The sequence below is a fragment of the Heliangelus exortis genome, chromosome 1 (genome assembly GCF_036169615.1).
Source record: "Heliangelus exortis chromosome 1, bHelExo1.hap1, whole genome shotgun sequence".
Lineage (NCBI taxonomy): Eukaryota > Metazoa > Chordata > Aves > Apodiformes > Trochilidae > Heliangelus > Heliangelus exortis.
This window is the reverse complement of record NC_092422.1, coordinates 156,830,235-156,857,950: the sequence shown is the minus strand read 5'-3', so window position 1 is coordinate 156,857,950 and position 27,716 is coordinate 156,830,235. Positions and strand designations below refer to the sequence as shown.

At 40.4% G+C, this 27,716-nt stretch overlaps 1 protein-coding gene across 3 annotated transcripts in view; it reads right to left on the bottom strand.

Moving 5' to 3' along the window:
* PARVB (parvin beta) overlaps positions 1-27,716 on the bottom strand; it is a 61,135-nt gene that overhangs the window by 13,617 nt on the left and 19,802 nt on the right. For 2 of the 3 annotated variants that reach the window (XM_071733271.1, XM_071733273.1), the window contains exons 2-8: positions 23,153-23,242; positions 20,557-20,627; positions 11,564-11,666; positions 9,693-9,833; positions 8,779-8,894; positions 3,125-3,183; positions 1,502-1,521 (exon numbers count right to left, since the gene is read on the bottom strand). In XM_071733271.1, coding sequence (XP_071589372.1) covers positions 1,502-1,521; positions 3,125-3,183; positions 8,779-8,894; positions 9,693-9,833; positions 11,564-11,666; positions 20,557-20,627; positions 23,153-23,242 — 600 coding nt within the window. Of the gene's footprint in view, positions 1-1,501; positions 1,522-3,124; positions 3,184-8,778; positions 8,895-9,692; positions 9,834-11,563; positions 11,667-20,556; positions 20,628-23,152; positions 23,243-25,714; positions 25,874-27,716 lie in introns of those variants that run through there. The other variant, XM_071733272.1, reaches the window with a different exon arrangement.

Here is a 27,716-nt window from a genome sequence, read left to right as displayed (position 1 = left end):
GTCTAAAGCCCAGAGAGAGCTCCCCTGGAAATTTTGAGAAGGAAAAGCAATGTATGATTCACTGATTTCTCTTTTCTACAGTTTGTAACTGGTACACAAAATATGTAGGCGGAAAAAAAATTAAAATGAAACACAAATTTTGCTTATGCTCTAATTCTAACTTAAACAGTGAGCCACTGAAACATCACCTGGTATTGGTGCACTGCAGCTACGTGGTAGCTATTGTTGCATCCACTGCTCAGTGTCAAAATCAGATATTCATGTGATTCATTTAGAATTATTCATAGTGTCCAGGCTTCAGTAGCGCTTAAAACTGAGCACAAGTGTAATCTGATTCAGCAGTGTATGAAAAACAAAGCTTACATGCAGCATGAAGATTTAAGTTATCTTTAGAGCTTCAGATCACTTTGTAAGCGTATCTAATCCAAAATCTACAAGATCAACTAAAGTAGTGCAACATTTCACATAGAGGAAGCTTTGGACTGACTGAAATTGTCCAGACAGAGTTTTTTTGATGAACACTGTCATCATCATGAAAACCAAGAAAAAATTTAAAATCTAATCAATTCCAATTGCATTAAAAAAATCCCAAACAAACCCAAATACTTAAAAATGCTGGAAAAGTGTGCGAGTTTCAAGCTGTTAAAATTTGCAGCATAGTTTTTAACAAAGTTTTTTCCTAGTTCAAATTACACATTTTAGTAGTTTTCTATTGTTAAATAAATAGACATATATTAACCAAATTCCTTTGGTATCTGAAGATAAAGTTATTTAGCCCCTACAGCCCCCCAATATTATTTATTTTCAGAGTTCCTTATTAATTATTAATGAAAATATTCTGCAGTAGAGGAAATGGTCATGTTGCACACAGTCCATTACAGGAGCCCACATCTCTTTGGTGAAAAGTAGTGACTTAATGCCACCAAAAAAAAAAAAAGGGTTTTTGTTTACAATACCAGGTCTACGGTTGGTAAGGTCTAAGCTTCAAATTCTAGTGAACATGGAGGAGATAAAATACTCCATATAAAGGACGTAGGGCTGACTGGTCACTGAAAGCAGACAGATAATCAGAGCTTTCTTAGACCTCATACTATACACCTTTACTTCAGTAATTTCCATTTATTTATTTATTTATACAGAAATTAAATGGTTGCATTATGAAGAAGGAGTAACTTATTGTTGAGATCTGCAAGGATTTTTATGTGAAAGCCCTAACAACAGTATAAGGAAATATTGATCTGTGCAGCATTTCTGCTATTCATTACTTAAAAATGAAAACAAATCGATGGAGACCTGTCTGAAGAGCATAAACACTACACTGGATGATCTGGTTCTACCCACTATGCTTCACATCTGTGTGGAGTAAAAGAAACTTGCCCCTGCAGTATATTCCAAACCTATGGAATTGTTCAATTCATTGTCTTGATCTACTGAAGGAAACCAGACAAGATTTCTATGCCTGATATAAATGAAATACTTCAGAGTCAACTTTGCTACTTACCAAATCTTCCCATCATCATCCTGCAAGTCAGAGCATTCAAAAAGATTGGGTTAGTTCATGAACAATCACTTTGAAAAGTAAAACCATGGACTTAAAGGGCCTTTTCCTGCACGATGCTGAGGGCAGACCAGACCCAACAGTGCTGCAAGGAATGTCCTCAGCAGAGCACCAGTGATGTCAGGGTAATACAATTGAAATGAATGGAAATGCATACTTTGCACTTAATTGGGATTTCTTATGCATAACTATTTTTATGAAGAAGAGTGAAGGAACAAATGTACTACTGCATATAGTTTCCACAAGTACAGTCAGCAGATGTTATCCCACAGAGCTCAGGAGTAAGGCTATCTATCACCCTTTAATCTGTTTTCTCTGAAGAAAGAAAACATACATCAGATCTGGATATTATGTAAATACAACTGCCACATATAAATTATATGCACAGCCAGTGAGCTCACCAGACATGCAGATGTTTATCAGCTGAAAATCAGGCCCTGATTTGCACAGAGGAATTTGAAAGTACTCAATGCATGCTGGATTCTGCTGATCACTGCATTTTCCATAGCTATACTTATCTCTGGGTATGCAACACATTAAACACTAAACCTCTTAATATCATGTAATATTAAATAACTTTATAAAATACATGTATAAACACTCATGCAAATCTGTAAACATGTTTCTTGCTAAAAAATGTCTAAACCCCACTCTGCAGATTACCACTGCAAACCACATCTGAAGGGGAAGACAAGCTAACTACATTGTTCAAGGGCACAGGAGAGAGGGGAGGAATTTTGGCCCACAAACCTGAGGCTGAGCTCTGATCCTACAAAAAAACACTTTGAGATCTTTAATGTCCACACAAAGATGTTATGATCTCATTTTTGAGTGTTTCCATCTGAAAGATCATCCCCACTGAGCTAGCCACATGGTACTTCATTTATCTTCAGTTAGAGGAAGCTGAGCCAACTCTACAGTGAGCCAACACACTGATAAATTGAAGGAGGGCTCATCTAAGTCCCTCTTAGAAGAGTTGCCTTCAGGCCATGAAAAGGAAAACCTCAGCTTTTATTTGCAGCCAAAGTGCATGTCTAGCCTTCTCCTTATAAAAAAGACTATAAAAATATAAAGCAAAGTATTCTGTTGGGAAAACTGGAGAAAGAAGAGATTTATTTATTATTGCTGAGCTCTAGCCCAGAGATCTTCTCTCCTTACAATTTAAATAGGGTATCACTTCAGTTTTGAGAGAATTGCCTTTTGTCAAACTAATTCCTCCCCAAAATATCTACATGGGCCCTTCACTTGAGAGAGGTAACAGCACAGGGCATGTATTGCTATCTCCAGGAGGCAAGGGGGCAAAAAGGGCCCACATAGGTCACTTTCAGTGAACTATCCGATTAAAAGCTTCTGTAATACAGGAATGCCAAGAAGACACCCTTCTCCTTTGTAACGTATTTCCAGAGACCAAGTTATTTCTATACAGTCAAAAAAACACCACATCAAGGGACTTTATTAGTTTAGCAGATTTTAAGGGGTGAGGATTAAGTTGCTCTTTCATCTTTGCTAATGGTCTCACATCATGCGCCACAGACACACTCAGAAGCTGAAGTGCTTTGTGCTTACTCTGTTGTAGTTGTCAGCTCCTCTGTAACATGAGTGGTCTGAAGGAGGCCTTCACGCTTCTGGAAAGGAAGATGGAGTTAGAAACTGAGACAGCATTAATAAAGGAGAAACTCAGCTCTGCAGCATTCAGCATCTTTCAAAATTCCTGAGGAGAAAATAGGATAAAGCATCCTCGCTACATTTTGTATAGGTAGAGGTGAAAATACTGACACAGAAGGGCTCATTCCCAGAACAGTGGCATTTATCAGCCTGACAGTCAAATGGACATTTGGGAAATGTGTGTGCATACACATATTTATATATAGGGATTTTCAGCCAACAAACTTGCTAACAATTCTCCTCCTGAGACCAGAGTAAACATCATGCCTGGAACACAACTTAAACAGAGTTTGTGAGCCCTGTCCTAAATTCCCTAAAGGCATTTGTTCATGTCATGGTGTCAACCAACAATTTGACACAATCAGCAGCCTAGCTCTCCAGAGAGGTCTGGGGCTGAAATAACTCAGACAGCTGCCCCCAGGCCAGGGCTCCAGAGTGCCAGCAAAGCTCTCTGGGTATGAGGGCAGCTCTCCTAGAACAAGCATGTCACTGGGGCCACCAGCAACCAAGGAAACGCAAGGAGCATAAAATGTCCAACTAGTGATTTCAGAACGAATAGTATTTCTCTGTTCCCGGGTTTTGTCTCCTTGGGATAATTTTCTGCATGAATAAGAAGTCTCCTACCCAACAGAGAGTTGGCATGCAGTGAGGCTCAGTTTCAAAACAGTTTTATATCAGCATCCTTGGCTCTGTTTAAGACACAGCCCCCTGACACAGGTGGGGTCAAATGCTTCTGAGCCTCTCCAGAGTTTTGGAGGCACAGCACATAGCACATGTCTTTCAGAAGCTGGAAGTGCTTTACTCAAGTCTTTCTTAATATCTCTCTGTGGGTCCCTTCCAAAACATTGGGATATTGCCTTACGCCTGAACAGAGAAATTTATTTCTTCCCGTTTCTATGCTAAAAAAGCTGACACAAAAATCTCAGATCTCAGCAGCCATCTTGGAACCAGGTCTGTCAGAATAACTCACGGTGATGCTAATGATCAAGTAAGCAGGGAAACCATCCCCCCAGGCATGAGCTCCATAAACATACACCTTTTCAGTATTTTTCACCAGCTGAACCTAAACCAAGAACAGCTCTGATGAGAAAGAAACACATCCTTCCCCAGGAGCAAGCTAAGAAACAAAAACCGAGATCTAAAAAGCAGTGAGAACTCCTGCCCTTCCATTCCCTACTCAAGGAATGAAGGCAGCACTGCTTTCTCAAGCCATCCCCCAGGGAGCCTGGCTGAGAGCATGGTGGGAGCCATGGTCTCCCAGCACTGTTACAGCTCGGTGCCTGAGCTGGGCCCTGTGCTGGAGCTGCCAGCTGGCCATGTCTTCACAGCCCCTCACTTCCCTATCACCAAACATCTCATCCTGCTCCCCCGAGGGAGCTACGGGAACAGCGCCAGCAGCTTTGGCGAAACAAGCCAGGATGACAGCACGGATGAGGAAAGCATCTGACAGGGGAATGTTTTTTTGCATGTAACACATTATTGTCTTTATTCCATCCCACCACATCTCTGCTTTATTAGCACAGGTTTCTGGACCTTCCAGACACCACATACCTCAGGGAGAAGACCTACAAGCTGTGAACAAAAGCTCAGTAAGTAATGAGTAGTGAATAATGCCTTTAAACACCTGATAAGAAAGAGGAATGGATGCCAACACTGACTCCCATATAGGTGAAAATGGCAGCGTTTCTACCTACTCCCCTCCAAGGCAGCTGAGCATGCTGCTCACACAGCAAGCCTAAGTCCCTTGGCCTTGCAATCCAAAAGCAAATGTCATTCTTTGATAAAACAATAATTCCTTACACCGCTGCCACCAGATATTTATTCTTCATCCTGCCTTGCCTCTGACCTTTCAGTCTGCTACTCAGACTACGAGGGAATTACTGTAAAAATACCTCAGACCTCCCAGCAGCACCAAGATAAGACAGGGTGAAATTTTTAAATTGAGGCTGAGGAAAGCTAAGTGCACACAATGGCAGTTCCTGAGCCCTGTAAAAATAACCAACACAGTGAGCCTGAAGACCAATTTTTAGTCTTACTTCTAAGAACATTTTTGTTTTCCTCAGTTAAGGTATCTCTTCATCATGTGAGATTACGTTTCACATATCAAGCAGGAGAATCAGCTGGAATTCTTGGGATTTTAATTTCTTGCTGGAAGAATGCAATGAAACCACAAAGTTTCTCTCCTCCCTGCCCTCAGTGAGGAGGCCTGGAATGACAGGCACATGTTGAGTGATACCAGTATTAGCACATGTATCATCTTCAACTCAGCTTAGCACTTAGAATAGCTCTCATCAGGATCTTAACTAGAAGATCCACCCAAATCCTTACTCTGCTAGGACATTTGATATATAATTTGGACATATATTGCCATGGTTACAATTTTTTTTATTTCACACAAAAGCCACCAAGAAAACCAATTCAGGAGGTTGATGTTAAAAAGATTTGAAAGTAACTAGGTTTCAAGAATTCCACTCTTGAGGGGGGCACCGTGAGGTATTAAATAATATAAACAAAAGGCTTTCTGCTAGGTTAGTCTTGTAGTCATTCTAGGTAATATCGACAGACAAATAGACAGGCAAAGGTTCTTCCTGCCAAGGGAGGTAAAGCAGAAAGTCCTCTCCAAAAAGCCTGTGGGTTTCTGAGTGAACTATACAGTGCAGGAGCAAAAAGAGTGTATTGGCCTACAGATCTAGCCACAGATCTTCCTCAGAATCTAAATTAACTATTTTAAATTAAAAAAAATACAGCACCTTAGAAAAAAATCTGTCTGTCACCTCAAGATGCTACAACAAGGAAAGAATTTAAGGGAGGGGAAGAATCACAACCAGACTGTGGAGATGTTGATAAATGCATTCCATGAAGTACACTGCTGTCATAATACTATCTCATTTTATGTAGAAGGATCCTAAAAATTACAGAAAAGACAAAGCCCACAAGACTTACATGAGCTAACAAGGTATTCTGCATTGCTCTGGGATGGGCTATGGAGATGCATACAACTTGGCTAAGCAGTAACTTGCTAAACCAGTATGACTCTCTTATTTTCATAGTGTAAGGACACCCCTCCAGGGCAAGAAGCACCTCATGCATCTGCATGGTGCAAGGACAGCTCAACAAAGCTGATAATGATAATCCTGAGTGCCAAAGTCACCCATGAAAGTGAGACTCACTATTTTTTAAAATTTCAGTACGGGTGTGTTCTTGAATAATACTCCCACAACATCTTATAAGGTTTTCTTGCTACAGGGTCACTTCTGCAAAGCTTACAAAGAAGTCACTTAAACTGTTGATTAATCCCCTTAAATGCATATTTAAGCAAGTAGAGACACCTAAATTAAAATCTCTTGGAGCAGGCATTTTAATTGTGATCTAGTTTGACAGAACCCTAATCATCACTGAAGTTTGTTATAAGAGATCATTTAACACTAAATTGATAATTATTATAATAATGATCTTCTTAATAATAGTTTTCTTACTTGGATTAGGAACAATATTAACCTCATTACCATTCTTCTGCTTGTCATTAGTATAACAAAGGCTAAATAATCCCCATTTAAAGAGATCTGTTACTGAATCAGCGTGTATTTTTAGACTAGATTATGGATGCTGAACTACAAAAATTGAATTTACCAAGCTATCAGGCAAAAATTATTGTTGCAGAAGAAATATGTTTCTGTTTATAGTGTGCCTTGCTTTCCATGTAAATAAACAAAGCTGAAGAGTTGCAAGCTTCTCCTAGCAGTAGGATAGGGGGGCTGAAACAAGCCTTCTCTTGCATGGGGACAGCTGAGGTAGGCTCAGAGCCAGCAGCTGCCATAACCATCTCCAGGACTCCAGGCTCTAGGTTCAAGAGCAAGAGCCTGCAGCCTCTCAAGCTTAAATTAACTCTCAGTGTACCTTTGCTCTGACAGCTTCAGACACTCCCCTGCAGACAGAGGAGTTGCTCTTTATCTCTTTCTTTACCTAGATTAAGTTGGTCTTTATTTCATCCTGTCTTCAGCTCAGCTTTGTCTACTCTCAAGATAAAGTGACTTCAGAAAACCAGATGCTTTCAGTCAGTTCTCCACAGACTTCCCTCTGCTACAGAGGTGGAAGGTCCTGTATGTGGAAGTAAAGACAAGTAAAGGGAAGCTTTACCTCTTTAACTGATGGGTATTTTTTACCTGGCTTATCAGTACAGAAGACTCCTCACTGTACTGGCCATCAGAAGATTTCTAGCACCAGGGTATCAGAGGACTGTTGAAAACCTTGTATTTACATTTTCCTCCTTACCTTTCCAAGACAATAAAAGGAAATTTAAAAATAAATTAATCTTGTATTTATTTTCATGTACATTTATGCCTAATTCAACATTTTTGAAAGAACTATAGCAGCCTGAAAACAGTTCAAAATCATCTCTTAAAGATAATGCATACATTTATTGTGAACCAGGGAGTATCCATCACTTACACATTTCCATCACATCCCGCACCTATAGAACATTCAGGCAGGCAGCCTGGAAAATGCCATTATGTAAACATAAAGCAAAATGAGGCTTGCCTGATCAACCCCCATCCAACTGCATCTTGTAAGGGGATTCACATTTGCAAAACAGAGTCAGAGATCATTTTATCTTCTTTAGTCTTGCAAGTAAACCTGATACTGCCTGACAGCTCTAACAGTGAACGGCAGGTACAGAAAGCCCTTCCACAGCCTGCTGCCAGCAGCTGAGCCTGCACTGCACCAACAGCACTGAGCAAGCAGCAAACAGTCACAGCACCATCAGAGAGGCAGCTGGAACAGCTCTGCCTGGTGTTTCAGCAGCAGTTCAAGAAAACTGGGTTCACATGCTACAGACTGTACTGCTTGGGTTGGGATAGAAGGTGAGATAAAACCCAACAGTACGTATGAAAGCAGAGTCTTTGTAGGCTGAAAGGAAATGGTCTATACCAAGAGGAGATAGAGAACTAGAGCAGTATCTGGGGCTGGAGGGAAGAAGTCAGAGTTCCTCGGGTCAGATCTCTTCTCCATATCTAAGGACAGCTAACAAAAACACTAGGCTGTGAAAGAAATGATAAAATTCTATTAGCATGCCAAGGAAAACAACATGTCTAAGTCTGCAAAGTAAGTCATTGGGGAAAACCAACATCAGTAACATGCTTCCCAGACTGGGGAGATTCTATGTTCTACCTGCTGAAACTCCTTTCTGTGCTGTTTGTGTTTCAATAGCTTCCCTGCAAAACCAAACAAAAAAACCAAACAAAAAACCAAACAAAAAAAAAACCCCACACAAATTACAGACACAACCTCCATTTATACAAAATCCCATCAATCACATGTTTTTAGCTTGATATTGCAGTTGCAAATGGTGGTCCCAAAAAGACATTAAGCTCTCAGGATCACATTTAAGCACACCAAAAGTGCACTCCCAGGACTATGACTCACAAAACAACTGGGACAAGAATTTTCAAAATTAAAAGAGATTGAGGAGCAATGGATGGGAGCAGCCCAGTACTACAAAATCAGTAAAAAACAGTGATTGTTCTGATCAATTTCTCTTAGGAGTTCATACTCACCCGTACAACTACCACTTGTACAGACACATGTTCAGGCAGTCGAATGGGAGCCCTGAAATGCATTGCCAAAGCTACCAGAAGGTGAAGAATGGAAATCAGATTCTTGCCATGGATTGCTGCAGGGAACAAGAAAAATGAAGCAAATAAAAAAATACTGAGGTTGTATTTTGAACAAACAGCTCTAGGAAAAAGGCAGTGAAAAATGTCTTTGGTGAACAGTCTCTTTTGTTTTTATCCTTCTTCCTCTTTTACCTGAATCAACAAGACCTACGATATAATTTTACAGGTGCCTAACATATGAATCCAAACACTCCAGCTCCCTCTAGTCTGTGAAGACAGGCAGACTCAGTCTCTCCCCTGCCACTGTACTGGGGAATTATGCTTTTAGCAGACTTCCAAGGTGTTAACACAAGCTTTCCTGGCTGCAAGAGATGATTCCCGCTCACTATCTAGGTGAAGGGACTTCTCAAATTCCATTCTTACATTCAGTTTTTAACAGGCCATGCTCAGAGGGCACTTTCTGCCTGGCCTGTCAGAAGCTGCATCCTCCAGCAGGATGTAGGATCGTTTTACTGTCACAGGGGTGGCCTGAAGGGTTGGACCACCCTCTAGAATTGGAATGACTAACATTTTTTATATCTGCAGGGACTCAAATTCAGGAAGCTAACAAATAACTTCCTAATGAAAGCATATCCTTAAAGGAACAAATCACTTCAATAATTTCATAGCCATGTGTCTGTCCTTAAAGTCCACATAAGAAGGTACCAGTTAGAATCCTTGTATGGATGTAGTTACACCCTCTACACAAATAATTCTAGAAATCACATTGAATCACAGACAATATGATCAACCTACTGACTATCATACCCTCCTTGCCTGTGAAGCTGAGACAGAAAGCACAACAGAGCCCTTACAGTCAACGTTCCACTTGATTGCCCAGCCATGGGGTCGGAGCAAATCGTGGACAGCTTCCAGGACTGTCTGCAACTTCTGTTTCTGACCAATTTCAGATTGTGTCACTTCTGCCACGTTCAGTTTACGGTCAGCCAATTTTTCTGCATTTGAAAAAAACAGAGCAACAAAAAGAACAGAAAAAAATCAGATTTAACAAGGGCCTGGGTAAAATAATGAGTACAGAGCAGTGGGCAGAGCTGGACTCTGTTCGGAATTTTCCAAGAGAACGATTTTCCTCAGAAAACAAAATACCTGAAAGCAAAGATTTCGTCAAAGTGTGTGTCAATCCCTATAAAACCTGAAATAGAAAACTGGTAAGGTCTAGAAGAACATGTTCATCCACCAGGTGTCAAAATACATATAACAACTTTCAGGCACTAAGTTATTACTAACATCTATTGTACCTCCTGTACCTGCCGAAAATCATTTGGCACAATACAGTCTTCACTATACACAGACTCTGCAAAAGTTTAATGGATTTTTCTAATAAATTAATTTAGCACCAAAAAAGAAAACATTGTGTAGCCACTTACTTAAACTTGACAAGCTTTATTACAGGCTATCTGAAAGTACAAATTTAAGCTTAAGCAAATTATGCCTTCTGAGACCATCAAGCCCTATGACCTTGAATGCTCCCAGGAAGGGGGAAATGTGTTTATATACACCCAAGCCCTTTCTACATGTCTGCAGGCCTGAGGCTGGAACCAAGGTGTACAGAGAAAGCAGTGGTACCTAATGACATGTGGCTACAGTGAAATACACTATTATCTGATGAAACAGTAGTGTCTGTATATTAAGTATTCATACAAATACTCCCCAGCTAAAAGTAACTCAACATTCCCACTCCCCACCATGTCTGGAGGCTCCCAGCTGTAATTCAACCAATCAGTGTCAAAAGTATTCTTGTTTTATTCCTCAAGTTATTTTTGAGGAGTTTTAATTGCACACAAAGGTTAAAATTGGTTGTGAACCAATTTTAAAAGCTTGTGAGCAATCATCAAAATGCTGCAGACCTGTTATTTAAGGGTCAGGTCCAGAAAGTTCAGTAAGCAGCATCCTTTAACACCAGTGGAATTAGCTCTATGAGGTCCTCTTGTCCCACTCTGACACATACATCCCACATCCCAGCCCACTCTTGAAAACACATCATAAGTAAACTGAGAACAGTCTGAAAATCTGCTAGTGGAAACAGTGTGGATTTACAACAGCACTTGATGCTCCAAGGCTCTTTCTTTGCTAAAAGCATCTCCATAAATCACTGCACCATCAGAAGGCTTTCTCCATTGTGCTTCTTGCATGAACACACATAGTGCTAAGATGTAACAGGGCTGCAAAATCACAGTTTCTTAGCTGAGTATATCCTTTCATGAACCATTTGCACACAAGTGCACATTATGTGTATGTGCCTACTGCCACACATTCTCTTCTCATTTTTTCCCCTAAAAGTCTATCAGGACCTCAAAAAAGCTCTCCGCCCAAAAGCTTTCAGAAGCAAACTACACAGATAAAATTTTGGACCACACGGCTTCTGCTTGCTACCCCACTGTAAACACCAATCTCTTCACCTTTTTTCTGCCATATATTTCACATATTTCAGACTCTACTTAGTCTATAAAACAAATACCTAGGAACCTTGACTTCCTTGCCTTTCAGCAGACAGCATGAGAAGAACAGATGGAGAAGCTGACACTCTATCTGATCAGTGAAACAAACTCTATCTCTGGTGAGATAGTGAGTTACTGCACAGACCTGCTGCTGCCTGCAGCTTTGGAAAATAACAACTTTGAGCCCCTTACAGTCTTTGTGGCTGCCTCCTCTTGTGTGAACTTACCTAGCAGCTTTTGCAGCACCTGCCCATCATAGAGGTCCTCTTCAAGCTGTTTGACAATGATTCTCTCCTCCACCAGCACATCATTAATCCAGTCAATTAGAACCTGAAAGTACAAAAAAAGCAGGCAAATGTCTAAAAACCACTGAAATATTCCTTCCACTGCAGGTAGTAACCAGCAATATAAACCAAAGCAAGACTAACCAAGCTTATGTATTTCAAATTTACAGAGAAATAAAGGACAAAGAGATGCTTTTGTTCTATTGCTTTTTAATTTAGCTATTGCAGCATGGCAATTTTAGCGACCTCTATTTTCCCTCATTAAAATGTCTCCTTATTGGACCAATTCTAAAGCAAGTAGCAACTGCAACTCTAGAACAATAACCTTTGCTAGTCTACCTGTTCTATACAACTCAAACTCATGTCTTACCTATTTTATGTGAGCAGCAGACCTGCCCATAGAGGACCATAGTCCTATGCTCACACCATGATCACTACTCTGAATAGGTATGAGTGGAGCACCAGAAAGAAGAGCTTCAAAGGGAAAGACTGAACATTCCTCCTAAGAACAGCTAAACAGATCCACTGGCTAGATCCCTGCCATTAGCAAGATGACAAGGTATTTTATCCTAAAGTATTGCAGAATACAGAAAACTGAAATTAAAATTTTGGTCAAATGGACCTGATAGCCATTCTAAAACGTACAGTAGTCCCCATATGCAGACTACAGTAACTATAAAAAACATTCAATCACCTGCAAAACAGGAATGAACATAAAGAACCTTTAAAAAGAAAAGGAACTGAGTTAAGTTTTCCAGGTGCCAAAGATAATAATTTCCAAACAGTTACAGGAAAAACAGCCTTGACTGTTTGAAGTTGCTAGTAGTGCTTTCCTCCAATTTATAACTTGGAAAATTAAATGACTTTGTCAAAAATAATATCATTCTGTGTGAAGAAATGGAATGTTAAATCCTGCTAAGTGGTGGATTCTATAAAAGGAAAAAAATATTGCCAACCACAGACATGTAAAATCCATTAACTGGAGCTAAATAAAGCAATGAGCCCCATTTAAAAATTCTGCATTTTTAATTTGCTTCAGATAAACTTATGGATTCTTTAAATTCACTTTCTGATTAGATCCTATTCCAGCTCTTTTCAGCAGTCATGATAGCTAAAAAAGATTAGTGGTTTTAACACACAAGTGATTGTGAAACAAAAGAAAATAAACAAAACATAGACAGGTTTGCACTGGAAAACACCTACCTTGGCAATCCTAGGAAACATGTACATTTGAATAAATTGGTCACAGGGACATTTAAGTAATTCAGTCTGGTTACTGATGTTCATTGACTCCACAAACCTCAAGTGAGTTTTGCTAGGCTCAGCATCCACAAAGTTAACAATCCAAACACAAAATACTAATGCTTCATGTACCTCTATTCTGTATCTATAGTACTTCTAAAGCATGCTGAAAATGTGCAGAGCTGAAAGCCAGCTCTAAAAATAACATAACAGCAAATTTTAGGTGGAGGATATGTCAACCAGTCAGTTGACGGAAAGCAAAACTCCACACTGATGCTCATGTACATAAATCATTTCTGCCCTCTAAGCTGCCCAGAATCTCAAAAATTACTCGTTTAAAGAACTCTCTTTCAAAATAAAGATTTTCTGGTAAGTTGTTCACTAGCCAATATCAGCAACTTGTATCAAAAGTAGTCTTCTCTAGAGCAGCTAGAGCAGGAAAGGGGAGATAACATTTGAAGACAGATGTAAGTACACAAGAATGTGCTCTGTCACCAGTATTCTTGCCCCACAGCTCCCCTGTGACCTTGTAGAAACTTATCTACTATTTGGGTCATCCCCTCTATCAGATGGCTTCCACTGTGCACTTACAGCTACCACCACTGTTCCAATACATGCCACCAAGTTGTTCCACACTCTAACATCCACCTAAATGCTGTTTGTTGGACAGGAGGATCAACCAGTTTCTCCCTCCTCCCATCTCCTGCCCTCTTCTTGCAACATCCTCATGGTTTGCATGGTCCATGAATTGGCAACCACATTTCTGCTTGAGCAGCCCAGCCTGCTGGTACATGGGCCACCCCTGGGACCTGGGCTCCTGGATCAAAAGGACTGTGCCACTCTGGCAGGTGTGGTCATCCTCTCATTTTGGCTGTGGTCACAGGAGCCAAGCTGGGAAGTCTGTCTCCTGACAGTCTTCCTCCAACAGGCCCTGGAAACCATCTCGCTTCTGACTGTCTGACTGTGTCAGACAGTCTGATAGATGTAGACTTAAAAAATGGACAGAAACAAATGTCAAGATAATTGCTCTCCCAGCATTTCACCCTATAGCTGACATTTCACCCTATAGGTGTCTCAAGACACCTCTTCAGCAGCCTCTGGATCAGGGAAGCTTTCCCAGCCCAGTCCTTCTACTCTAGATTTAAAGCAAAGGTTTTAAACAGTCATAACATGTCAGCTGTCATCTGGCATAGATCATCAAACCTTTGAAAACCCCAAGCTAAAATGAGCTCAAAGCTTATAGCCAGCAAGAGTTAAATGCAAGAAGATGCAGTCTAAATACAACAGCAGAGCTCCGTTCTGCAGGTGGGGAACCATGACCTCCTTTGGAGAGAAACTCCAGTTGCCTATTATCTGTTACAATGTTTTTCAGGGAATAGAAGGGCATTTATGGTAAAGTTCTGAAGAGAGACATTAGACAAGTTAACAAAGGATTAACACAGCTGGAAGACAATGAGAAGAGGGATACCATCTTTCACCTCAAAAATGTTCACCAGAACGTTTCTGTATTTTCATACAGAAAAGTGAGTCCAAAACAAGAAGACACTTTCCTGACCCAGATCATCCAGAAAGGGATTTCCAAAGCCAGAAAAACAGAAAAACAGAAAACAACAGAAAAACAACAGAAGAAATCAAAGTCAGAAGATTTAAGTCTTCCGTTAGATTTACAGAGCAGACTTTCAGAATTACCTGAAGTTCAGCTGAAATTATCCTTTGACAATCAGATCCCACTACAGTTCCTGTAGGAAGAGGCCAGATTTCCAAAAGATCACAGAAGCTTTAGTAAAGGAAGACTTAGGATACTGAATTATTTGAAACCATTCACAAGTATTTTATTTTGTCTGTTCTGTGCTGAATGGTATTTAAGTCAGAATCTAGAAAATACCAATGAATCAAAAATAAATATTCATAAGTACCTTCTAATGTAGAAGCCAACATCCCACTTCCAAGAGCACTGGTACACAGGAATCACTAAGTGGCTTTGGGTACAGCATATTAAAAACAGAAATTACTTGCACTGCATGCTAGCTAAACATTTCAGAAAAATTTAGCATGGAAAAACTGTTGCCAAAAAAGTACATAAGAGATTCATCTTAAACAAGATCTGGCCATAGTTACTTTATTATTTTAATAGTTCAGAAAGACAAATATCCCAAAGACTATTCTAACTTCTTTAGTATTCAGACTACAACTTCAGCTCTGCTAGAGAAAATGAATTTGAAATTTAAGAAAAACATTTAAGAAAAAAACATCCAAGTGTTTAGTTTTGGTTTTTTTGTTGGTTTTTTTTTTTTTAAACAGCCCTTGAAGACTATCAAGTGCTGTAACTAAAAAACAACAAACAAATCCCAAAAATCTGCTGTCCCACCTCCTGATTTCCTGATTGTGTCTTAATTAGGAGCCTGGAAAAATCTTTCTGTACAGAATTTTCTTTTTAGACCTCTACCAGGGAAGTAAAACATCATAGCAGAAATACTTTCTGACTGTGCTCATGGAAAGTCAGTTCTCCACTTTATAGCTGCTCCTTCACACAAAGACAGAAAATACTCAATAACGTACATGTCTAAAAATTTAGACATCTTGATACAGTCACAGAGTACTTGGTGGGGAGCAAAGAGAAGGCACAGACAGAAAGATTGTGTATGAAAAAATGCTTAACTCCAATCTCTCTGGTCTCACACTTCTCTACCCATTCCTTCATTTCTCTATCTTCACTTCATAGATCTGCAGTTCAATATTGCCTTTTAAGCTAGGGATACATTCACAGTTTTAAATAATGAGTGTAAGAGAAACACCACAGGACTGAGGAATTGCAGGGTCTGTTCTCCCAGTGTCAGCCCTAACACTGTGCCTCTCCATACACAAACAAAGGCTGATGAAGCCACCACAAGATCCCATCATGTAGCTGATGATTTTCAATGAACCTAAAACTCATCTGGTTCAGTACTTGGAGACTCCCAAACCAGCATGCAAGTACATGGAAATGTTTGTTATGTCACTTAACCTGTCGCACATGCACAGAAATATGCTCTTCTATAGTCTTGAGTATTTGGTATTAGCAACACAATTTTAAAACTTTAATACAAAGTCCCCCTGTCCTCCATGCATATCCATACTGATATAAAATATCTCTGAACTGAACTGTGTCAAATGCCCAGACACAAGCGTTTGTAGTTGTTAAACTTCCAGCAGTGCTTTAAGTTTTGACACCTCCATTTATCATATCATTTCTAGGACAAATTCATGTCTGGTTAAATGAGCCATGTTGCATTACTAAGCACTGGGCTGAAAACTTCAATTCTGCATGAAGCAGATAGCTGAAACAATATAGAAGGAAAAATGAGATTCCCTGGCTCATTTATTTTTTTAGTTCATGCAAGGTGGATTTCTACATCAAACTTCACCAGCGCAGCAAAGTGGTTTTTGTTCTGCAGCCTGGCTGGTGAGACACATTCAGAGTTCATCTGCAAAGTTCAAGGGCATAAGGACCCCACGGTCCCTGCCACACAGTAATGAATAAAACGAAAACCAAGACAAAATACATGAACACATCTGGTACAATGGGAAAACAGGAAGCCCAGGAAAGAATGAAAACCCTTATTTCAATGACCCTTCCCCCCGAATTCTAGGAGCATTAGGAAACAAGAGATTAAAGCTATGAAAACTTAGCTGGCTTCAGATTTGAGCATGGAAATTAATATGAAAAATTAATATCCAGGACTGGAAACTGTTGACTAAGCATAAAGCATTGGCAGCCTGTAAACAAAGACAAGGCTGTTTGTTTTCAAAAGTAGATCACAGAATTTAGGAAGCATGGTTTAATCTGGTCACATGTGAAACATCCTGAAAAGGACAGCAGCTTCATTTTTATTTTCTCTACTCCACAGTGAATTTTTAAAAAGCCATAAAATTAGACAAAGGAAAAGGTGATCATTTCTAGGGCAGGTAATGAGAACAAATGAGAATATGTACTCATTTCAGGAAGTACCTAGAGTAGCAGTGTTTGGATCCCTATGAAATTCAGATGAAGCTTTAAAGGCCAAAAGTCGTTGAAGTATCAGTCACTCTTACAGAAATCCTTGCAAAGGGGGAAAGCATCTTGCAACTGTGACTTGCTGTCTTTGTCAAGGAAAGGTACTTTCAGACAGGACCAAATTCTTGCAAGCTGTTTTTTTTTATTCAATTAGTACAAGCTCTCCTTCAGAATTCTCCTATCAAAACAAACTAGAATATTCTAGGAAATCTGCCACTTATGAGAAATGTCAAAGTATCTGTTCAAAGCTTCCAACTCAATTCCTACAGCCTGATAACTCTAATTATGTTTAGGATGACAACCAGTAATGAAGCTTTTGAAACTTTTATCCCTCACCTATAACTGAACCAGAAGGGGGAACCATCCACCTTTACACTCAATATACAAAGAAACAATTATGAACAAGAAGGAAATCACACCAAGATCAGCTTGCTTTGATTTGTAGTTGTTTTTTTTTTGAGGGGGGGAGGTTTGGGATGATTTTGAGGTTTTTTTTTTTACAGTAGTTAAAAGAGAACTAGAAGAACCCCCAAGCACTCCTTACAATTAGAGACACAGACCAATATATTAATGGAAACTCCATTTTAAACAGATTCACACTAACACATAGACTAGAAACCTGGATCTGAAGTACACAATAAAAACCAATGTATCATAGAATACCTCTGTATCTGATCATAAAACTTGTAACTCAAACACTTCAAGTTAGTTGTGCACTTGTCAATTATTGGACAATGAAAAGAAGCTCACACATTTCAGGCACTAGACGTGAAAGTACTTTGTGAATAGATTATTTATACAAATATATAAATAAAAAGATAACTCATCTCTCTTTCCCTGAGAAAGCTTTGTGTCCATTGAGCTATGTACCAAAGTGCGTTTCATTAGACACAGAGTAAATGAAGAAAAAAAAGCTGCTGACCACAGAAGAAACTTAGATGAAGACTTCATTTTGACAAATTTTGGTGAAGCTTTTTTAAAATGCTGTCAATGATGAGAACAAACAGCACTTTAAAACATAATTCTAGTCCCTGATGATTTTCATATGTGCAAGAGGACTTAAAGCAGGTATTTTAGCATCCATAACTAAGCAGTCTTCAATAAGGGGATGAACTCTATATTTGCTTTAATAAGATTGAGGCATGAGGCTTTCTGCTGGTCTCTCTGTGTCACCACAATGCTATACAGTCTGTCCCTCCAGAGTTACAACAGCCCTGTCAAAATCACTTCCAAACACTCCCACAAGTTTGCACCAATCAATTCACTATGCAGATAATTCCTACAGCATGAGGCAAGCAGAAATTAAAACAACATTTTGTGGAGACAAAAAGATATTGAAGCAGTGTCAGCAATAGATATCTCTGCTGTTTCTTTGCACAGAGATCCATTTATCCAACTGCATGTGACTGACAGAATAGGAATACTCCAAATCAGTGATGGCAAACCATTGGCATGTCTAATGCTGGTGCTGAAAGAGATTTGGGCTGGCATCAAGGGAACAAAGTCACACTGCCAAATTTCAAGAGGCATGAGGCTCTATTTCTGCTGTTGAAACATTCTTCTCAGAAGGGGAAAAGAGAGAGAATCACTTGAACTACAAAAACCTCCATTTATTCAACCCCTCACTCCTTGCTAGTTCTTGCTAGATGGAGAAGGCAGTCTTTTCTGCTAGCTGCTTGCTGTATAGCACTTAGCATGGTTGATTCTCATCCAGCACTAAGGCTCTCTTGGAAAATGTCATTAGCCATTGCAGAACAGAAAACAAGGAATAAATTCCTCTTTTTTTTTTTTTTTTTTTTTTTTTTGCATTCTCCAAATTCTGTGGCATAAAATAGGTTTTGCCAACGTAATTCAAACCTCTCACTGCCTTCCAGATTCAAACCAACATAGTGTTGAATATTTCTCTAGTGAAGTCTCCCTTAGAATCTCTGAAAACTGCTGAGAGGCATTCAAATGATTAGTAATTACATAATTTTCAAGTAGGTACTCTACGGGTCACATCTCTCCTTTGAGGATGATCCCCAGGAAACAATCTCCAGTTGCATGCTGCTCCCCATACCAGCTGCTCTAGTTTAATTGGTAATACATTTTCTCTTCATGCAAGTGTAAACTTGCACAGTGAACCAGAACCTGATGCAAGGTGCTCTATGCACTCAGATACATTCTCAAGTGCTGCTCTACCCTTGATATTCATTCCTCCTAAAATTTTTCAGATTTGTTAACTGGAAAACGCAACCTTGCCAGACTGTGATATTTAAGGAAGACTCAACAAGTCACATCAAATTAAACAGCAAAATTCCCAGTTTAAAAGCAATTATTATCTCAATATCAAATCCCCTACGTCACAGAGTGCATCAAATTCCTTCACTGCAAAAACTCTGACTTCAGCTGAATTATTTAAGATAATATTGCTGCTCCACTAGCAAGGAAACCACAGTACCTTTTGAAAGAACAACGAAAGACCACTTTACCTTCTGAGAGAATTAATGGATCTGTGTTATAACAAAGAAAGAATGTGCAAATTCACTTCATTTAAAACTACAATGCATTCCAGGTGAATCAGAATAACAAATATATTTGAGCAGAGTTCCTCACTAAACTCAGTGTGATGTGGTTTTGCAATCCTAAACAGGTTACTGATTTGTTAAAAGCAGACCACTGGGTTTGTTTTAAAGATGCACCAGGTGAGCAGTGTTTGCAGAGGTATTTGGTGAAACATGTGTGCAGCCAGGTGCACACCTGAAATGAATGTGCCACAGCTCCACCCCCTATTTGGAGACAGTATACACTACCCAAGGTTTTCGGATTCATCCAACTACAGCTGTGTTGTTGTTTCTAAAAGTAGTATTTCTAAAAATTAATTTTAAAATAACAAAGAAGAAGTGTAGTGGGAGGTTTAACACAAGCACAAATGCCTCTTGGAAAGAAATCACATTTGTTCAAATTCCTTTTGCTCCCTACTCAAGCTTTCTTTGTTAACTTCAACAACTTGCAGCATAGAAAAGGTTGTCCTAAGCCCTAATCCCTCAAAGATCAAAGACTTCATCAGGAGCATTGCTGAGGCAGAAAGCTGCACCTCACATCATCATATCTGGGAATACTATTATCAACACCTTGGGCAGGTGTTTCCAGTGATAATAAAAATCCAGGGCAGTCTGGTCCCTGCCCTAGCACACAGGAAAACTGAGAACTTTCCTTTTTTGAAAAAACCCAAACAGAATATAGGCCAAAAAGAATCCCAGTTACAACTTTCCTATAACACCAGAGGTCTTCTCTTTGTCCCCTGCCATGCCCTTGCTTATTCTGTACTAGTCCCATCTCCTGAAAAGCTCACTAATACATTCCAAAGCACCTTTCCTGTTTTCATAGACAGAAATAGCCCACTCCAGGCAGAGTCAAGGTAAGCAGTGATCCTCACTGTGATAATGGAAATTATATAAATGGACAATGAAGCCTCACTCTGTAAGTACCATGAGCACTCTGACATTCAACCTTCTTATGTTTGTCTCATTGCTTTTAACCTTACCTTGTTGGGGAACTCAATTTTCACAGATACATTTCAGCAACAAGATGGACTCCTCAACTGTATCTTGATAATCAGCTTGTAAGTTACTCCAGCTCACTACTTAAATCAAAGAAGGACAAAATAGTGATCTCCTACCTTGATCAGTTCTTTGAACTTGGGGTCTTCTTTTGAGTTAGGATCAATCATAGTGCGTTCCTCGTTCTCTTCTGTCCAAGTAAAATGAGAAACTTTAGTGAGATCCACTTCAAATGTACACACTTGAAATACTGCAACAATTCCTAATCATGAAGTGGCCTGTCAGCTGATCACAAAATGGAATGCCTAGTCATCATCTTAGCAAGGGGATATCCAATGATCAAGGAATTAGGCATTTTTAGAGACACACAGAAAGATAACAGCCCTAACTTCCCTAAAAAAGGATTGTTCCCATTAACCTTCTCCAACTTAAACCCTACAGAATGCATCAGGGAGATCACTGTCCTCCACACTCTCATACTAATATGCCAAAAAGTATACTCAACTACTTTTTTCCCTCTCCTCAATTTGCACTAAACTTCTCTTTGAAAACACGTGTCCCAAATTACACCATCCTGAATAGTATAGCAAGCTTATGGCACTGCATTCAGTGCAACTGCAGAGGCTTGGGCTGAGAGTTTGTGCCTTGCTCTCTGGTTCTCTGAAACTTGCCCACTCATGTGGCCCTGTGTGCCTGAATTCCTTACTTCCTGAGAATGAAAATTACCCCAATTTACATCATTTATATTTGTGCACAGGGAAAGAATACAAAATACATTTCTCAGGAGTAGTCTTCTATTTCTGCTGCTACTGTGGGATGCAGAGATGTGAGAAATGCTCTCCAACAGCCAGTAAGACAACCACAAGAGGCCTGAATGTAAAGACTGATTTTTAGAGGGGGTTATTTGATACAGAAATGTTGGTAGCAGAATGAACTTGAGCCCAGTAAGGCTGACAACCAACCAACATTTGGGAGAATTATCTTCATAACAGCACAAATGAATACATGCATCATGTGCTTGTTTATGTTACCATGGACATGGACACCAGTATTTAGAAAGCAGTAGGAGCAAGTCTCATACTTTAAATTATGATGCTTGCTTTCAAGTTGCAGACCTCTTCTTGCTCCCTTCATTTTAGGTCCGTTAGTAGTGAAGTGGTAGCTGTGATGTAGGTTAGAGATCTATTCCTTTAAGTGGAGAGCAAAAATAAGACCCTTCTCTCTGAATATACTTGACAAATTTCTACAAACCTAGGAAAAAACATGAATTCTTTGGCTGCTTCCCCCCCCCCCCCCCAGTTCCTTTACTTCCTTATTACTCCTTGGGATGAGTCAGGCAGTCTAGTCGCAAGGAAGTGACACCCACTACACACCCAAAATACTGCTAACTGAAACCTTGAGCAAAATTTGACCCATAATGCTATATGATTCATCACAGAACTTTAAGGTTCAGCACAGTTATAATGGTTGTGCATGATGAGCCTTCAGGAATGGTCCTGCACCTTCTGTAGTCATACACACCTATAGTGGTACCCAGAAGAAATTACTGGAGACATGGCTGATTTGTACATATACACAGAGCAATCAACACTTCACCCACATCTCAGAAGAACAGCACTTTGCATTTCCTACTGCTCTTCTAATCAGAGAATCTAAATTACTAACACTTTTTTATTTTTAGTTTCCTGTTTTATTATCTATCACCATGACAGCCTGCTTCACCTAATTCCATAGATTAAGAGACATATAGCCAGGAAACAAAAAACTGTGTTATTCCAACAAGTTTTAAACACTTTCTTTTTTTTCTAGATTAAATTATACTGTTGCTCCTGTAGGGACTCAGGAAGTGTGGGGAACAGAGAGAACAGGAATTTCTATCCCAATCACCTTTACTTACAATTTTTAGCAGCATAAATGCTTATCTGTTCATTCAGTATCGGGCACCATTTTGCTGTACTGTAACTTTCAAAGTGGCAGGAGGAAAAACATGGAAGGACAAACATAACATCCACTGGTCAACAACAGTGTAGTACGAATGCTGAGAAGAGGCAGTCCAAGGGTTCTATAGGACACAACCCTCTGCTACAGATTCTCTGTGGGTTGGTCCTTTTGTACTTCAGTTTCCTATCTACCTGTCTGTCTGTCTGTAAGATACCACTTCCTTACCAGGGAAGGATATCCATGAGGACAAATAAAGACTGAGATCCACTTGGCAAGTGGTAATGGAACTGAAGTAACCATTAAGCAGATCTATTCAGCAGTATTTTCCATCTAATTCCCTGCAAATCTCACCTTCTATTTGCTTTGAGTGTGATCACAGAAGAACTCGAGTTCTCTGCCAATTTATTGAACAAATCAATTTTCCCCCAGACTACCTCATTTAAGTGTGGTATATCTAGTATATCTACCTAGGTGGCACTGCTCTTTAAGTTCCATTTTAGCCCTTCTAATTTCATAGAGTGGACCTCTGGGAAGAACAAGTAGAGCTCTGCTCCTTTTCTGGCCACACTGTCAGCCCAGAGAACCCAGGCAGAAGTGCTGAACTCCAGCTGGCAGGGCAGGGACACACACAACAATTCTCAATCCTCATGCTCAAATTCTCTTAAGTTTTAACTGAGTAATCAACATTGAACAGTAAAGCAAGGGACATGTGGGTCACAGTGGCCACCTTCCTAAGTAATTGCCTAGTTGAGGTCTGTAACTTGAATACTTTACCTAATAGTGTGTCTTCTGGATGGATGTCCATGGCACTTGGGTTCATTGGTGCATTGATAGCATTTTTACCTTCTTCTTGGAGGTCACTCACTGAAGAGAGATAAAAAAACCAGAAGACTGTAATAAATGCAAAGTTTGCAGATATGTAGGGGCTGAGGTGGATATTCATAACTAGAGAAAACATCTGGTAGCTCCATTTCAAAATGGGCCTATGATTTATGGAATCAAGAACTGCAGCCACAGCGGAAAATAAAATAGAAATAACATCCTTTTATAGGTTCTTATTAAACTGAGCAACCACATTATTGACTGAAAATATTTCGCAAGAAACCCAATTGTGTAGTAAGAGCAACCCCTGAGTGCTTGTTCTCCCAGAAGGAAGGGGTGTGAGCCTTGTCTGCAGGAGAGTGCAGATCTAGGAGCAGACAGACAGCATGACCACCACTCATCTCCACCTTTCCCAGCTGCAAAACACAAGGAACTGCAACTTGCTACTGGATTCATTAAGGGCCTCAGAGAATCCCAGGGAGACCTGCCAAATAAAGATGAAAATGTATTTCATTCTAGCATTGCCACTGACTAAAGCCAAATGTAGCACAATCTGGTGAGCACAAATCTGGAATTTGTCATTTCAAGCTCTTATCCCAAACACACAGCTCTTTTGGAAAAGTCAGTAAAGTACCCTTTACAAATAAAATTGATAGTAAATTACTTTCCCACATCCTGCTACACAGGAGGAACTGAACTTGGGAAAAAGAACAGAATAATTGTTTAGTATCTTAACAGAGCTTTACAACAAGAAACGGGGTAAAAAGACAAAGTAATAACCCCTCCTATTCAGTGACACTTCTGTATTAGCATTGGGTAAGATCACTTGTGGCAGCATTTGTGGTATTGCAATTTCTTTGGGAGAGGCCCAAGTCCCATACTCTTTTTAGGGGAAAAGCAAGGATTTCCAAATAAGTAAGGTCTGCAAGACAAACTTCTCTGGAGAGAGAAAAGAATGAACAGTTAACGAATAGTCACTGTATCCCAACAAGAACTTCTTTCAAGATAGTCACTACTCCTCTTTCCAATTGGAAAATCAAACCACAAGCTAATCATTTGCATGCAGTCTGCGTGCAGTCCTCTACCCATGCTTGCTTTTTTCCTGCTCAATAGAAAGGGAAAACACAGTGATCCTACTGCCCCAGAGGTGGAGAGGGAAGAATATACTACAACCCCTACACCGTCTTTCACAGATACTTGAGAAGAAGATTCTTAAAACCAGTGACCATATTTCTTAATTGCAATTCCAAGATGTTGGCTAACTCTGGTTCACAGCATGATACTAAACATGACTAAAATCCTCAATTATGAAATTGTGTTCTTATGTTCTGCAAGCAACAAAAGCCAGTCCCATATTTTTGAGACCTTATGGCTTATGTTAGAGTGGCTGGTTAGAGCTAACACAGCACAAAGCCTGCGGGGAAGGGGCTCTGCCAGCAAGAAGCAGGGCTTGCTTTCTCTTGCTTTCTGTATTGTGCACCCTCTGCAAAGGGAAGAGAACAAAAAAGCATTTTCCACTGCAAACAAAATACAAACAGAATACAGACAAATTTAACCTCCTGAATAAATGTCTTTATTAAAGAAACTGTTCGTTATCCCTTCTCTGCATTCATTCTCATTTTTTTGGAAACTTCTCCAGATCAAAGACAGAGAGCAAAGAGGCCTCACAGAAGAAACCAAAGCAGCTCTCACAGCATGCCTTTTCTGGCACTCTCTGCATTATGCCTAACTAGAGCTTTCTCGCCCAAGCAGCTCCTACACTGTGATGCCAGCAGGAATACAGCCACCAGGAGGCATAAGAAAAATCATGTGGAAACTGGACATTACACATTAAGATTTTTAAAACCCTCCTAGGACAATAAATAACCAAATTCCACTTAAGCCACACTCTGGTTTAAAGTACTAGCTTTCTTTCTAGATGTAACTCTTTCCATTATTAGAGCACTGCTGCCTTTCTGAGAATGACAAACATTCAATAAGGTCAGGACATCGTTGTTCCTAATGCCCTGCAAACGGAGAAGTGCTAAGTCCTCAGAGCTGTGAATATATGGTACTGTCTTCAGTGGGTGCTATGTAAACAAAATACTGCATAGATTTCATGCCAGAACACTTCTAAATGCAGCTAAACTGGTTTTATTCCTAAAAGTTTAATTAGATTGTACATTTATCTCTTAAATATAAAAATAATTACACCCTTCCTAATGAAAAACCCTGTTTCTGAGCAATTTACTAAACTGAAAGAGAATGGTAACATGGAATTGCATATTAAGCCCCCTCCCTCACAAGATGAAGAGCCACATAAAACCCTTCCACTTGCCTTCACATCCCGTGTGGCTGGGCCAGGTCCACAGCACCAAAACATCCTCATCTACTGCTACTGGCAAAGCATGGCTACGCCAGCAGAAAGCCTCCCAAAGCCTACTGCCCAGGGAGAGCCCTGCTTACAGAGAGCCAAAACACCAGGTCCCAGGCAGCTCAGGAAGAGATTCTTGCTACAAACATAATCTTTCCTACCTCCTTTTTTGCGCCTTTTGCACAGCAGCCCTGCCATCCCGGCCCCAGCAGCTCACACAGGTACCAGATTGACTGCAGAGGCGTCTGAATGCTGAAGGAACAACAGCAACTGGATAAGGGGCTGCAACCTCGGGACAGCCAAACCTATGTTAATTTGGGCAGGGTGACACAGGAGGAGGCACAAAGATAGCGTCCCAGCTGCTGGGTGGGGGTGGGGGCCGGGACAGAGGACACTGCACTTGGCTGTGGACTCACAGCCAGGAATCTCTCCCTATTCTTGCTGCCTCTAGAGCTGGCCAAGTGCATCCCTTGGTCTGCTGCTGGCCATCTAAGAGCAGGCACTTCAAAGATGGTGTTTTCTCTGCAAGGAGCTTCCTGAGAAAGCCGTCTCCAATCTCTATCCGAAGCATAGAAAAAGCTTGCTCCAGGAACACACCTGGAAAAGCTTGCTCCAGGAACACACACGTTTGCAGGTCAACAGCCAGCATGCAGAGAAGAAATTGTGCTCAGAGACATAAATTTGCCAGGGTACTCCCAACACCTGCTGCACTCCAGAAGGCTTTCATGCTGCGGTTGAACAAATGCAGAGGACTTTTTCCCTGCTTACTGTACCAATATTCACTTACCACTACTGAGGAAAGAAACAGCAGCAGAAAAAATTAACTGAATCACAAGAATGGAAAACACTGAGAACCCCTCAAATGGGCAAGTGAAGGCAGTTAAAAAAAACAGGACTGAGCAACAGGTTCTGAGTTCTGAGAAGAACCTAACTGCAAATTTACAACAAAGAATGGCTTTCAACCCATGCTTTCACAAACCCAAAGGTACTGTAAAAGATTACGGATATTGAATCATTGGTAAACGCCAAGCACCTTGGATCAGCAACAGTGGCTTTGCTGTAATATTTACACAAGATCCTTGCATCAAACAAGCCACCCATGCAAGAAAGCATTTTCCTGGTAGAGAAAAGATGCACTTGCACAACAGGCTAAAGGTCATGGTAGGTCCCCCATGAGATATCACTGCTTCTTCCTTGCTCTCCACCTGCCCATTCACAGATCCCTTTCTTTTCACTTCCCCACAGGAAGCTTCTTCCTCTGTTGAGCTGGCATGGTCCTTTGATCTTTAAACTAGATCTGTGTGAAAACATTTTTCTCTAAAGCCTGATCAATTAATTTCAAGGATTGGTCAGAAGAAACGTGCAGTAGGGAAAAACAGGAATCAGTGGGAAGACAGGCTGGAGTAGCATCGCTTTGTTCAGGCTGGTCTGCAGCAGAACTTTGCTAGTGTCTATTGCCCCAGCCAAATTTGTTTCCTCCCATGAGCACACCAGGCCAGGCCAGGGCAGAGGTCTCTCCAAGGTGTGCCAGCAGAATGAGTATGAGCAGCCCCAGAATACAGAGAACAGTCTCCTGCTACAAAAAGAGTTTGCCTCCACCTTGACCCACAACACAGATTCTGCCAAATGGTTACAGCTTTCATATAAAACTTGCCAATAATTCAAATGACTCAGCTGTGAGCTTACAAAGGACAAGTCAGGTGTAACTACAGACACATAAAGATGATGGCTTGGAAAGGTATCTGGAACAATTAGCCACAGTGTCTCCCAGATGCCTGCCATAGCCTTCTCTCCCCTCTGGCTGGAGATTTCCTCCCTGAGCAGATCTGCAATTGACAGGCAGCACTAGTCCTCCCTGAACTGCTTCAGCCAGCACTAGCAAAATCCAAACGTATCAAGGGATGGGCAGACGGCCAAAGCGTTCAGCAAAAACCCTGAGCATTTCCCTAAACCAGAAATTTAAATTCATGAGTAAAAGGTCACTTGTCTACCGGTCCCCAGGAAAGCAGCATGGGCTCCTGGCAGCCCTCTGATGTTTTAACAGTCTCCTGGCAGTGTCAGCAGGCAACATTGATTGAGTCACATTGGAAGCTGTGCTGGCCTTTCAAACAAATTATTAAAATGAGCAGATCACATACACAGGTGCTCTGCAGCACTACATCT